Source organism: Coenobita brevimanus, chromosome 71, assembly GCF_032717465.1.
Source record: "Coenobita brevimanus isolate Jiangsu-jjx chromosome 71, ASM3271746v2, whole genome shotgun sequence".
NCBI classification, from domain to species: domain Eukaryota; kingdom Metazoa; phylum Arthropoda; class Malacostraca; order Decapoda; family Coenobitidae; genus Coenobita; species Coenobita brevimanus.
This window is the reverse complement of record NC_137024.1, coordinates 6,104,530-6,119,497: the sequence shown is the minus strand read 5'-3', so window position 1 is coordinate 6,119,497 and position 14,968 is coordinate 6,104,530. Positions and strand designations below refer to the sequence as shown.

General features: G+C 42.0%; 1 protein-coding gene across 1 annotated transcript in view; it reads left to right on the top strand.

Moving 5' to 3' along the window:
- Window positions 1-14,968, top strand: part of LOC145406645 (uncharacterized) — a 97,881-nt gene that overhangs the window by 34,392 nt on the left and 48,521 nt on the right. Inside the window, exon 3 of the mRNA XM_080277727.1 lies at window positions 2,897-3,165. Within this exon, the coding sequence (XP_080133853.1) occupies window positions 2,897-3,165 (269 nt within the window). The remainder of the gene's footprint in view (window positions 1-2,896; window positions 3,166-14,968) is intronic.

Genomic DNA, 14,968 nt, shown 5'->3' with positions numbered 1-14,968 from the left:
ATACTGCTTGGCTGACTTTTTTATTATTCACGATTACTGCATTCGTATGTATCTGAGAAGTGAGAAGTAGTAATCACTCCAAGCTGACGACTTCAGTATATATATATATTTTTTATTGTTGATGACTAATGACAAAAACAGTTTCACACTTTTTGTGTGTTTAAAGGAGTGCGCCAAAAGTGATTCTTGACGAAATATGCATGATTCTGGGCGGCCATTATTCACATGTTGATTAAGTCAGAAGTTTTTGCTTGAATGGTAATGAGGATTTTCAAGAGGCTTTGTAGCAATCCTTGGTGGTTAAAATTTTTATGGGGAGTATTAGGGGACAAAACTAGTCAGTTAGGTTAGGTTAGGTTAGAATGCACTGATGTGTCAAGTCGGCGAGATCGTCATGTAAACACACGTCTTTGACGTCTTATGGCAGACATATTTGTAATAACCTATCTTTAGATATATTTTCACCAAAAAATATTGAGCTCCTAGAACCTAACCCCCTATTTTACATGTAAATATATGTCACATTTTGGCGCCAAATTGATTTTGCATGAGATTCTGCATAACCTATCTTGTGTTGTACGAAGATCTACTGTACACCATGAAGTAAGTCATAATATAATGGGTCCATAGAAAACGGGGTATTGTGAGGTAAATTAGTCCGCGATAGCATTGCTGCACCTCATCTTTGATACCTTCATATTTCTTTAGCTATTTTTCAAGTTTAAGGCTATTTTTCCCTTCGTTTTCAAGCAGCGGACTTTTTCAAGCAATGGACACTCTTCACCCCCTGGTAGTCCGTTGACTAACGGGAGGTCGACAGAGTGGTAGATGGGGGCACTCGCCATCCACTCACTCAATGTAGTGCTGCTCTCGGGTGTCTGCCCTTTCCTTTCCTCCATCCTTCTTCCTTCCATCCTCTTCTGTCTTTCTTTCCTTCTTTTTTTCTCCTTCCTTGTGCCTGTGGATGACTCTACACTGAGTGACAAGCCAAATGATTTCCTGTTCACCAGGAAACCATGTACTATGCTGCGTGGTAACCATATAACGAAATTTTGGCGCCTGGTGGATTAATGGGTTATTACGGTGCTCCAATCAGATTGAGCTGGTGAAAGTTTATATCCAAGATTCCAAGGGGTGGTTGGGGTCTATTGCTTACATAATGCCACTCGGGTGAGTGAGGCTGGTCATTCTCATCTTAAATGGCAGGACCGACTTGCCTAGCCCTGGGCTCCTATGCTCCTCATGGGGCAATGTAGGATTGGATGATGGATGGATGGATATACAGTAATACCTAGATATAACGGACTTCAATAGACCGGAATTTGCTTTTATCAGACTCAAGGAGCTACCTGACTATATTCTTATATATAGGAGAAAGTCCAGTAAAGCCAGAAGCAGTCTGGACTGCCTGGCCACTTCAGCAATGTTCACCACAATAAGGTAAATAAAAGACATGTTTGTCAGTACAGTACAGTATTATTATATATGTTATACCATTTGATTAATGTAGTGAATGTATAACACAGTATAGTACCGCAATGGTAGTCAAAACAGTTTAAAGAAACAGTTTAAAGACTGTTCATGTGATCTGGACTATCGTCTGATATATGATATCAGAAAAAGTCCGGATCAACAGAGGGAAGTCCGGATGTCGCTTTTATTGGAATTTCACATTTTTCGGAATGGTTTGGGCCCCAATTAGTCTGTTATAGTGAGGTCTTATTGTATATATATTGACTAGGAGGGTGCTCTCCTGAGCAGAATAAAAGCATCTGGAAAGCCTAATGAAAATGGCATGCTGGCTGAAAGGGTTTAAAACTTGCCGGAGGAATAATCATATAAATTATTAGGTACTACATATCATATTTGAATTTTCATTATTCCTGCTTCTTGTACTGATCGCAGCAAACTCTCAAGTATCTGGTGTAATTCAGCCAACCCCCATGCCAGATATTGCATAGTACCCCCTCGTCAGCTCAACATTCGGGTTCAAGCTGGATAATGTGTTACCTTGACCCTCAGTCCAAAAAGCATTCCCATGAGTAAAAGATGAAAATTAAGCATAAAATTCAATACATACAGTAATACAGTAAATAATCAACTATGTACTCACTCAGTGTCGGCATTGATAGAGGGTAGAGTTGTACACCATGCAGTCTAGTACAGTGCACTTAATTCCATGTGGTGTAGGTACCATGTGTTCAGTAATTTTAGAATCTTAATAGAGCACTCGAACACGAAGCACTGACAGGTCACAAGCTTTGTAACAACCATGAGCGAGGCCGTAGAGTAAGTCACAACACTATGGTTTTGCCACTGCATGGTCACAAGAGCAGAACACACACTTACCTTATGTCTTCATTATATGAGATCCAATGAAGAGAACGAGAAAGCAGTGGCGCTTTGGGTCTGCTGCTTCCTTAATGCATTCCGATGGGTTGGCATGTTGCGGGGTTTTCCCGGACACTGGTTGGCTCCTGCATCTGAGCTGGATGGTATGTCTCGCCGCCAGACATTGCATAGGGCTGCTGGTTTCTTCCCGTTTTGGCGCCAGATATTGCTTTAGTAGAGCCAAGCAAAATGCACCGGATATTGTGTTGGGCCAATTATTGCAATAACAGATAGTTGAGAGTTTACTCTATATGAATGTTGAGGCTTGTGAGGTGTGAATGATTGTCATGCTCATTTTTCCAAACATACTGTTAATGGTTCTCCCACATTAATACTTCCATTTTCCTAGTTTGTGACTCCTATCTCAGTCCACACTTAAGTAGGGAAGAAGGTGATGGTGATTATGACGATGCTGAATTTTTATTGGCGAAATAACGAAAGATAGGATTATCTCCAGTGCCACCCTTCAGTTTATCATATAGATTACAACTTAGAATGTTTTCAGATGAAATGCGCAAAAGACGAGATTTCTACTGCAACCACCCAGAAGCACAGCCAGCCACTCCTGAGGATGGGGGACTTGACTCTGGGCGGTGGTATGTTTTGCCGGACGACCCTGTGTCGCTGGCTCTTCACTTGGCCAGTCCCCCACACGCAACCATGGGAGTCAACAGTCACCTGACCCCCCTCTCTGCTAAACATGGGCCTTTCCATGGTGAGGCCTTAGGGAAAAAGGTAATTGCACATGTTATCTTATCTAATATGGTATGTGAGGTCAAAAGAAGATGAAAGAGGTGCAAGGAACTGCATGGTGGAATGAAGAGGTGAAACATCTGTGGTGAAAAAGAAGAAAGCATGTAGTGAGTGGATGGGAAGCAGAGGCATGGAAGTTGAGAGATGGAATAGCAGGTTATATGTAGGGAAGAAGTGAAAGGTGAAAAAGTTAGTATGAGAGTAAGAAGAGAGTGGAGTAGGAGTTTGAAAGGAATTTGAGTGTTAAAGGAATGTAAGACAGTGCTGTGGATGGAGGTAATGAGAGTTAGACAGGGTGCCAAAGGAGGTAGTAAGGGGAATGAATGATAAAAATGGCAGATTTGTAGTGGAGAATGGAGAAAAAATTAATAGATTGAGACAACACATTAAAGAACTGTTAAACATGGAGAATGAAAATAGTGCGATATAAATGGCTGGGGAATGGGTAGGAGGAGGGAGATCAGAGGGGAGGAAGAGATCTGTAGGATGGAAGTAGTGGAAGCAATGACGAAAGTCTAAATGGGGAAAGCCCCAGAAATTGATGAAGAGTGGTGAAATGCTGAAGCTTGGGGGAGAGATAGTAGTAGAAAGGATATGGAAGATGTGCAGATTGGCCTTGAAGGTAGGTAGAGTCCCAGAGGATTGGATGTCAGATATAATTATTCATTTGTACAAAGGAAAAAGGGCAAAGTAAGTGTGTGGTAATCATAAGGGCATGTGTCTTCTCAGTGTAATTGGAAAAGTATAGGGTAGGATGCTTATTGATAAAGTTTGGGAAATAACAGGAAATAGTTGGAGAAGAACAGGGAGGTTTTAATGAAGGAAGAGGTTGTGTAGATCAGATATTCATTCTAAGGTGTTTAATGGAAAAGCTTCTACAGAAGGGAAAGAAGTTGTATGTCACCTTCATGGATATGAAGAAAGCATATAACTGAGTGGATAGACAAGGAATGTGGAAAATATTAAGAATTCATCATTCATTCATTGCCAGACGCCATGTATCCCAGACAGGGTGGCCAAGGGCTTAGAGTTAATTGTTTTACAGGGAGGGGCACTAATCCTCCACCAACCCCACTTGACGTAGTTGAATGCCATTAAGAGTATGTATGAGGGCACTAGGGCTGCAATGCGTGTGGATGGTGAACGGAGTGAATCTTTCTATCTGAATATTGGATTGAAATAGGGATGTGTCATGTCTCCATGGTTGTTCAATTCATATATTAATGGAGTTACAAAAGAGATACAAGGTAGAGCAGTGGGTGTTGGACTGACACTAATGAGAGATGGCAACATTTGGAAGCTTTTTGCTCTGTTGTTTGCAGATGATACTGTATTGTTAAGTGAACTCAAAGGGGAACTGCAAAGCTTGCTGAGTGTGTTTGGTAGAGCTTGTATGAAATGTATGTGGTAGGTAGGGGCGCTCACCATCCACTCACTCAATGTAGTGCTGCTCTCGGGTGTCTGCCCTGTCCTCTCCTCCATCCTTCTTTCCTTCCATGTTCTTCTATCTTTCTCTCCTTCATTCTTTCCTCGTCCTTCTGCCTATGGGTGACTTTACACTCCCTCTTCTGTCTTTCATTCCTTCAGTCTTTCCTCTTCCTTCTGCCTATGGGTGACTCTACACTGAGTGACAAGCCAAATGGTTTCCTGTACACCTGGACACTATTTACTATGCTGGGTGGCAACCATATAACCAAATTTTGGCACCTGGTGGTTTAGTGGGTAATTATTGTGCTCCAGTCGGATTGAGCCGGTGAAGGTTTATATCCAAGGGGTGGTTGGGGTTGATTGCTCACATAATGCCACTCAGGGATGAGTGAGGTTGGTCACTCTCATCTTAAATGTCAGGACCAACTGCCTAGCCCCGGGCTCCTACGCTCCTCATGGGGCAACATAGGATTGGATGATGGATGGAATCTAAAGGTGGATGTAGGGAAGCATAAAGTTAGGGTCTTTGAGAGAAATGAAGTCACTGAATGCACAGTGAGGATGGGTAGTGAGGAGATGGAAAATGTGAGTTCACCTAACCTTTAAAGCAGTGGTTCTTAACCATTTTTGAGTCACGGACCCCTTCGCTAATCTAGTGAAAGCTATGAACCCCTTCCCCACAAAAATGCACATAAGCACACACACAGCATTTTGCATGCAATGAATGTACTTTATTTTATTGAAAACTACCTCACGCAGTGTATGACATACACAAAGTATAAAACTGTCTTTTCAAAGAATTGTTTCCCACTCTTTCATAGAAAAGCTAATGGCCACTCGATGAAAAAATGAAATACATCCAACTTGTGGAAAATAAACAAAACAAAACTTTAATTCTGCTCAAAAGTTCATTTCAGTGACAGGGTTGTTGTTTGGCTTGAATAAGAAGATGAATTTGTGGAGTGGTCCTTGACAAGGAAACACGCATGTCATCGTTGACATCCAATTGATTTCTACTTTTCGTTTTGATAGAAACAAGCGGTGAAAACCCTGACTAACAAAGGTATGTAGTAGCAAACGGAATCACAGCACCCATAGCTCTCTTTGCCAGACGGGGGTAGGTTAGTGTCAATGAACACCAGAATTCTTCAAGACTCATTGATTTTTTTTTCTTTTTCTTTTTGTTTTTTGTCTGTTAATGATGCCAAACGGCATCACGAAATTGTTCTCAATTATTCTGACCTTCGCGGACCCCAGATTAAGAACCCCTGCTTTAACCCTTTAACCGCGGGCATTGTTTTGCCCCGACTGGCCTCTCCCGCAGGGGTTCCAGCCAAAATGTAAACAAACTTTAAACCTTTATAACTCTGCACAGAATAAATCTAGAGCGAAAAATAAGGTACCATTAGAAAGTACTAACCTTCGGCTTTGCATTGATGTAGGTTTCATGATTTCGTTGACTATCACTGGATGGGCAGTGCCGTTAGAAGTGAGCGATGTAAAATCACTATTTTTCGCTCACACACCATTACCTTCGCTCACACACTATTACCAAATGCCAACCTCATTCTGATAATAATACTATAAACATATATGAACACCGCACATACGATAAACACCCACTGTGTGTTCACTGAGGCAGGTAAAAGGCACTGTAATTGCCCTCACTTCACTGCCACATCAGCGATGTTGTCACTCACACAGCTGGACAGATACTGATGCGTGTTGGTCAGGGGTGGGGTGGGGGGCCCGGGGGGTGGGAGGAGGGAGGTGGAGGTCGGCTGGAGTGAAAGAACTTAATAGCTACTCTCCCTTGAAACAATTGGCGCACGGAAAAAACGCAGGGTATTCAAAATATTCACAAACATTCGAGAATGACACCCGCGGTTTGGTCCAGTTTTTGCAATGTCATTCTGGAATGACACCCGCGGTTAAAGGGTTAAAGACTGCAAATTTCCCAGCCCCCCTATCCCCAGATCTGCTTAAAGGGTCCGCCTTTTTAAGTTCGCCAAAGTAAAAATTTTTCTTACATGTTTCAAGATCTTGAATTTGCACACCAGAAAGTGTATGTCTCACTCTCATATGACTAACGGTTACCGCAATATCAACCGTCAGAGAACGTCAAAAATAAAAATTGTTATCCCTCATGTATAGAAAGATGAAAAAAAATGTGTCAAAGTAAATTTTGGTCTTATAGGTATGAGGAATTTGATTTTACATACCAGAAAATATATATTTCACTTATATCTCTAATGGTTTCTGCACAGTTGACCATCAAAAATAAAAAAGAGTCACTCCCCACTATGAGCGAGAATGGGATGTCCTTGAGAAATAAGGGGGAATAGGGAGGTGGAGGAAGTGTGGGGGGACATCATGAGGGGGGGGGGAAGGGAGGGAATATGTCTGCCACACCCACCCAATATGGTCTAGAGGGGGTATGGGGGATAGTTTGGGTGTGAGGGATACAGAAGGCAGGATCGAGTGGGGTAAAAGGCAGTGGAGAGATGGCCTGGGGAGGGGGGGGGGCCACACCTGGGGAGGGAGCCAGATCATGCCTCCCACCACCTGCTTTCATAATTCCTATTGGCCAGGTCCCATATACGTCATAAAAGAGGCGGTGCTACCTACCGCCAGGTTTTGGTAGCCTCTGGACCATCGACAACCATAGGACTTTATGCGACATTTTCCATAAGTGTTGTTCGACAGCCATAGGTCTTAAGTGGTTAAATACTTCTGTAGTGTGGTGATTAAGGATGGAAGTTGAGAGGATGAAGTGCTTGAAAGGGTACAACAGGGAAGAAAAGTGCTGATTTATTAAAAGCACTGATAAGAAATAGGGAAGTGAGCATGGGGGTAAAAAATTTGTATGATAATATTGTGATACCCAGTCTGACATATGGAGGTGAAGCTTGGACCTTGTTGGAAGGATACAAGTCAATAGTGAGAGCAGTGGAAATGAGTTATTTGAGAGGAGTATGTGGAGTTACACATGGAGAGAGAGACTGACAAATGAGGACGTGGAATGTTATGGTGTGGATATGATAGAAAGCGTTAGGGGAAATACATTACACTGAGGTGGTTCGGCCATATGGAAAGGATGGAGAGTGAGAGACTCATGAGGAGAGTGTATGTGAGTGAGGTGGAAGGGGGGGAGAGGGAAGGGGAGACTGAGGATTAGATGGAGGGTTGGAGTGGAGAGGTAAATGAGAGAGGTGGGTGTGAGTTGCAGGGAGGGCATCAAAATGGCAGGGGGCAGGGTGATGTGGAGGCGATTTGTGTGTGGCCATCTCTTATGGGATTAAGGCATCTGGTTATTGATAGATCGAACATTTCAGAATTAGTTTCTCTCAGGAATTTCCATTTACTAACGTGTATTCTCAGAATTTTAGAACTGGAAGCAATGTGAGAGCACATTCCATTTATATTCAGAAATGTTAAAAATGGTCCTATAATTTCCATTTGTTAATGTTATTCCATTCTCAGCCCCTCCTTTTTTTTTTTTTCACTTTTCTCCCACATTCATTCTTTCATTTGTGCATATTCACAACAGTTTCATATTTTATGAAAAGTTAGCATCATTATTTCTTCCATATTCTTCATTTGCCATCTTCCTTTTCATTACTGATCCCTTTACACATTTCTTAGTCTTAGCGTCTTACTGTACCTCTTTCATTTAAATTCCTTTTTTGCTTGGACCTGCAAAGGTTGGTAAGGCCATCATGTAATTGAATTACATCTTTGCAAACCTGTCGAAGTTAGGTTATGAAACTTTGCAGAAATTCATTTCTCGTGGTTTTTGTGTTACCTTTCCCTCATGGTTTTTGTGTTACCTTTCCCTCATGAGAAGAGAGGGATGACTAGGATATTTTGTGTTCAAGGGATGCAGCAGATTTGAAAAACTGCATCCATCTGTCCAAACAATATTTTGTGTCAGGACAGCATAGCACAAACCCTGCATCTGGATGCCAAATGAATATTTTGTGTGACATTAAATAGTAATTTGAAGAATAGCTTACTTGAAAGGTTGTGTTGCTTCTTTATTAGTAAATATGTTCACATTGTCAGGAACGTTGTGGTGTGGATGTGGATGTGATAGGAAGCGTTATGAGGAACACACTGAGGTGGTTTGGCCATGTGGAGAGGAGGGAGGGTGAAAGACTGACGAAGAGAGTGTATGTGAGTGAGGTGGAGGGGGGAAGAGGGAGGGGGAGGCTGAGGATGAGATGGAGGGATGGGGTGGAGAGGTATATGAGAGAGGGGGGTGTGAGTTGGGAGCAGGGCAGTGAAATGGCGGGGGACAGGGCGACTTGGAGGCGATTTGTTTGTGGCCATCCCAAACGGGATTGAGGTGTCTGGCAATAGATAGAAAGATAGTCAGTACAGTACAGTGTAAAACTGTTACTGACAATGTAATTTGGATGTATTAAGCTTTTTTGTTGAGATGCAGTTTGGTTTTATGCCAGGTAAAATGGCCAATGATACAATATTCATTGTCTGACTGCTTAACCCCTACACCGCGGGCTTGTTTACCAATAACTTGCGTGTGCCGCGGGGTTATTTGGGCTCCGACAGACTCTCAAAAAATATTTGCCAAAAATCAGTTATTAGTCCTAGAATAATAAAATTACATATGCTTATGGCACATACCTTCAGCTTTCTTATGGAATGATTGTTGAGCCTTCGTCGGTTACCGTAGGACTTGTGGAGACCTCTGAAGTTGGGTAACGAAGTCTCCACTTTACACTTCCCGACAACCCGTAATATGATTACCACAGCCAGATACAAACACTATAAACACTATTCTACAATTTCCAAGTAGTTTGGGATCCATACTAAAAAAAAAACCCATTGTGAAAGCAATGGAAATTACGAGCGCGTCTGATCGTCGCACTGGCACTAGTTCGCTCATGGTAGTCTGTCATTTATTATTCATAAAACCCCTCACACTTTATATTTCTATTACTATATAACACTTATATATATCTACAGTCTTTATCCATAAGTTTCCTTCAGTAGTATTAGTTTATTGTCATTGTAGGGATTCAATTTCTTTCAGTAAAATACGTAGCATTCACTTTCTCATCTTGTATACTGGCATTGAGAGTGAATGTCACTTTCATCTTCACTCTCATAACTCATAGCATTCAGACATGCTAGAGTGAAACTTTCACTTTCATTACTCCTAGTATATACTCGTATTCTTATAATACTACTCATTTACATTTCTATTTACGTTCTCTATTTTATTTACGTTATTTACATTTCTATTTTATTTACACTGTGTTGTGCACTGTCACTTGAAATAACTTATAAAACTATTTTCCATTGTTCACGTATATTTACATTCATTACTTTCACTTGCTGTTTACACATTATTTACACATTATTTACAATTCCACTTGCACTGTTTTACTCAATAGAAAGATCGTAGTCACTCTTTTATCAATTGTCAGCCCTTTACCTCTTTCCACACGAGGTTTAGTAGGGGGTAAAGGTCACAGAACCATTTGCATGGGGGTGAAAAAAGGCCTTGAAGTCAGCAAGTTGAAACATACGTCCTCTCACTTCGGAAGATGAGACTACACTGATAACGCAGGGGCAGCCTAGAGGCCTGCTTTAGGGGTTATTCAGAGTTACCAATATTACTTCTTGAAACAGCTAAGTCTAGCACTGATATGATTGGCAGGAAATCTAGACAATACATTATAAATTTGGTAGTTCCAGGTGAATGTAAATATTCTCCTTCCCTCCTTACATTTATATTTATTACGAAAATAGATTAGAGGCCTACTTAGGAGATATATAATCAGAGCTACCAAAGTTAAATCTTGAAACAGCTTTGTGTAGCACTGATATGATTGGCAGGAAATCTAGACAATACATTATAAATTAGGTGGTTCCAGGTGAATGTAAATATCACTTAGGGTTCTCCCTTCTCTCCTTACATGTATATTTATTACGAAAATAGATTATACAGCATATTTCAAGGGGAAAAAAACAGCGAAAATTAGCGAACGAGTGCACGTGAGGTGTTGTCAGGTGATAATTAGCCAATTCCAGGTGTATGGCACTCTCACTTACCTGATTTCTTTCTTGTATATATTATTTGGTATAAGAATACGACATAGGGCTTATTTCAATGGATGAAATCAGTGAAAAATTCCAGGGAAGATTTACTTAGTGTAGCATGGCCGGGAAGGCGAGAGCATAGGGTAATGGAGGGGGGGTAGGGAGGGGAGTCAAGAACGGGGAGAAATGGCTAAATTGTCAACAATGGATGGGAGTACAGATGAGATTAGGAGTGCTGACTAGTGTTGGACATTGTCAGTACTGATAGATGATACAAGCCCCCACTTGAAAGCCCGGGTGAATTCAAAATAACACAGAATCACAAAAGCGACGCCCCGCGGTATGATCCCTTGCTCCCAAGCGTCACGAAAGTGACGCCCCGCGGTTAAGGGGTTAAGGAAGAATACCATATGTAAGAAGGAAGAGAAAGCTGTGCTTTGTGTTTGTTGATTTGAATAAGGCTGTTGACAGAGTTCCCTTAAAGATCATAAAGTGGGCATTAAAAACGATTGGGATTGAGGAATGGTTGGGTAGTGGTGATGGCAGTGTACAAGGGTGTTACCACCCACTTGAGAGTGACTGGAGGTTTGAAAGATGAGTTTTCCTTGAACATTGGTGTATAACAGGAGTCAGTTTAAAGCCCTTTGTTGTTTATTATGGTGCTTGATCATAAGGAATACAAATTCCTTTGTATTTTCAGAGCGTTTTTCCTTGAACAGCCTGATTGTTAACACATGATTTATCAGTGTCACAATTTTCACCAAGGCATGAAATATTTACTCTTTGAGGTGTTCATAGCTGTTAACCCGTGGACTGGAGCCACAGCTCAGGCTGGGTAGCTTCGCGTTGCAAGCCACAGCTCAGGCTTTGCTGGCCGTGCATCACTGTAAACAACTCAACCAATATTCAGACTTATGCATGGTGCCACGCAAAGACAGAGAGAGAGAGAGATCTGTTTCTTTTCACCAGATGATGCCCTGGATGTTTATCTTCAAGTTTATAATGAACAAAAACCTTTTTTTTTTTTTTTTTTTTTTTTTTTTTTTCTCCACTACTCCCAAACGCATGGCCCTATGTAAACACGGAGAGAGAGAGAATTATTTTAAAATCAGATGATGCCCTGGATGTTTATCTTCAAGTATTAAAAAAAAAAAAAAAATTCCTTCATTTTTTGCACGCCACGGGGTGGAATAAAGAAAAGGTAATTGTGCAGTCCATGGGTTAATATTTATTTAAAATTATTATTGTGTGTTCCATGATAGGTTAGATGACAGTTCAGTGGTCAGACATGAAATATTCTTTGTTGGATCACCTAGTTGTCCACATTGTTTTGTACCTCTTCTGATGGGTGAGTATCCATACCTCAAATGAGTGCTCACTCCACCTGTGACTAAAACACATTATTCTAAGAGTGAAAACAGTTTTTAAATCAACCTGAACACAAAATTCAAGTCCAAAATGTTATCAAAATCAGTAGAAAAAATATATATATATATATATACAGTGCTCGTCAGAAGTATTCAGCGTTGTCCGCCGGGCGCGCAATACTTATGGCCCAAAAAGAATCACCCATTTTTAGGGGTAAGAATTGAGCCACAAGTTTGAGCTCCGAGCATGACGTCACGGTAGCCTGGGGCCTTCTGACGCGCTGGTTGGTTCCCGCCTCAGTCGCCCACGGGCTGCCTGAGAGAGAGGAACTCCGCCGAGTGTCCCTTTCAAATTGCGCCATTTTTTACCGAGTGTCCCGCAGTGTTTTGGCCTTCAAAACTTTGTTATGTCACCTACCCGTGAACTATCGAGTGAAATCATATCCCAGATCATTGCTCTAAAGGAGGCAGGCCACCAGACAAAGGAAATTAGTGAATTGGTTGGTGTGGCACGATCGACAGTGCGTCGTTGGTGTGCGCGGTTTCGGGAGGAAAACAGTGGTGAAGTTCCCACAAAGAAACCGAGGTCTGGTAGGCCTAGGAAAACTTCCCCAAGGTCTGTTAATGTTTTAAAACGTGCAGTGGAGTTTAATCCTCGTGTGAGTGCAAGGAAAATTAAGGAGAGCAACCCAGAAGTGTTTGGTGAGGTGTCAGTGAGAACAGTGTCTCGTAGGGTGCATGAGCTTGGTTACACAAGTCACAGGCCTGTGAAAAAGCCTCTTCTCTCTAGCAGCCAGAGAATTCGTAGGCTTGCCTTTGCTAATAAATATCTAAATTGGGGTGAGGAGCAATGGTTGTCAGTGTTGTGGTCTGATGAGGCAACGTTTAGTGTTACCTGTAACAGAGGAGCATGCAAAGGTAGTGACCCACTTGACCCACGGTATGTAGAAAGCACAGTTAAACATCCTGATTCACTCATAGTATGGGGTTGTTTCTCAGGGAAGGGTTTGGGGAAGCTTGTTGTACTTCCCAAGAACCTCAGAGTGAATCAGGATGTTTACCTGGAGCTTCTGTGTGATCATTTACCAGACTCCTTCGAGCTAACAGGTGCACGAGTGTTTCAGCAGGATGGTGCACCTGCTCACAAGGCCAAATCGGTCACCAATTGGCTTCGTGACTGCGAGGTATCATTCATGACAGACTGGCCAGGAAATAGCCCAGACCTCAACCCGATTGAAAACCTCTGGTACCTCGTAAAGAAGAGTCTCCAAGGGAAGGACGTGAGCTCTCTACCTAAGCTGGAAGCCGCCATTCGTGACTCCTGGGACAAAATACCGCTCCAGCACCTCAGGAGCCTCGCCCTTTCACTTCCAAGACGTCTCAGGTCCGTGAAGAAACGTAAAGGCTACCCTACGAAGCACTAAAGGTAAATAAAATGCATTATTTATATGTTTTTTCAATGTTGAAAGGTTTGTTTCTCAGGAGGGACGCAGGGCGCTCCATACTTCTGACGAGCACTGTATATATATATATTTATATTTATATATTTTATGCGAGGAAGAAGGAACCAAAGGCCATGAGCCTGCAATAAGGGTTCTCTCCAAGAGAAAAACAAAATACAAGAGAGAGCCAAATTCAAGATCCATTCATTTCGAGATGCCTGGACACACTGTGTTTGTAAAACTGGTGATCATAGGCAGCAGGAAATACAGACAGAGGGAGACAGTTCCAGAGCTGACCTGTTGCATAAATGAAGGACTGGGAGTAACAGTTAACACTTGCATTAGAGAGTTGGACAGAAAAGGGATGAGAGTTTGCTGCTAGACGGGTGCTACGCACCCATCGTAGAGGTAGAGGAATGCATGCAGACAGTTCAGAGGAGCAGTGACCATTAAAGTAGCGATAGATAAGAGATAAAGATGCAACAGTGCGGCAAAGAGACAGAGGTTGAAGGGAATCAGTAAGAGGAGGAGAGTTAATGAGATGAAAAGCCTTTGACTCCACCCTACTGAGAAGTGCTGTATGTGAGGAGCCTCCCCACACATGAGAACACAGGGGCAGATAAAACCCCTATATAGAGTCAACAATTGTGCAGGGGTAAAGAAAGAACGGGGTCGGCTTAGCACTCCCATTCTTTTGGAAGCATATTTTACAAGAGATGTAATACAATCTTTCCAAGATAAGTCCCGAGTAAATGAAACCCCAAGCATGTTCAAGGATGATGCAGGATTAAGCTGAATATTATTAAACATTAGTGGGTATACCTGTGGAAGTTTCACGGGTTGATAGGTGTAAGAACTGAGTCTTAGATGCATTAAAAACAACTAGATTATTTTTGCCCCAGTCAGAGATACGATCCAAGTCAGACATTAGGTGTGCCATAGTCTCATCCCTTGTTTGTTGAAGTAACTGCTGAGATGGGCGTTGTGGGAACCGAATGGAAAGGCGAAGGGTGGAGTCATCAGCGTATGAGTGGATAGGGTTAGATGTACAGCTTAGAAGGTCATTGATGAATAAAAGGAAGAGAGTTGGTGATAGGACAGAGCCCTGAGGAACACCACTGTTAATAGATCTAGGAGAAGAACGATGGCCATCTACAGCAGCAGCTATAGAATGACCAGAAAGGAAGGAAAAGATGAAGGCACAGATAGAAGGATAGAAACCGTAAGAGGGCAGTTTGGAAATTAAAGATTTATGCCTGACTTGATCGAAAGCCTTTGAGATGTCAAGTGCAATGGCAAAGATTTCGCCAAAGTCCTGAAAGAAGGTTGACCAGGAGTCTGGAAGGAAGGTGAGAAGATCGCCAGTGGAGCGTCCCTGACGGAACCCGTACTGACGATTAGATAGAAGGTTGTGATAGGAAAGATGCCTCAAAATTTTTCTATTGAGAATTGACTCGAAAACTTTTGAAATACAGGACATTAAAGCAATTGGACGATAGTTGGAGGGTTGGGAGTTTT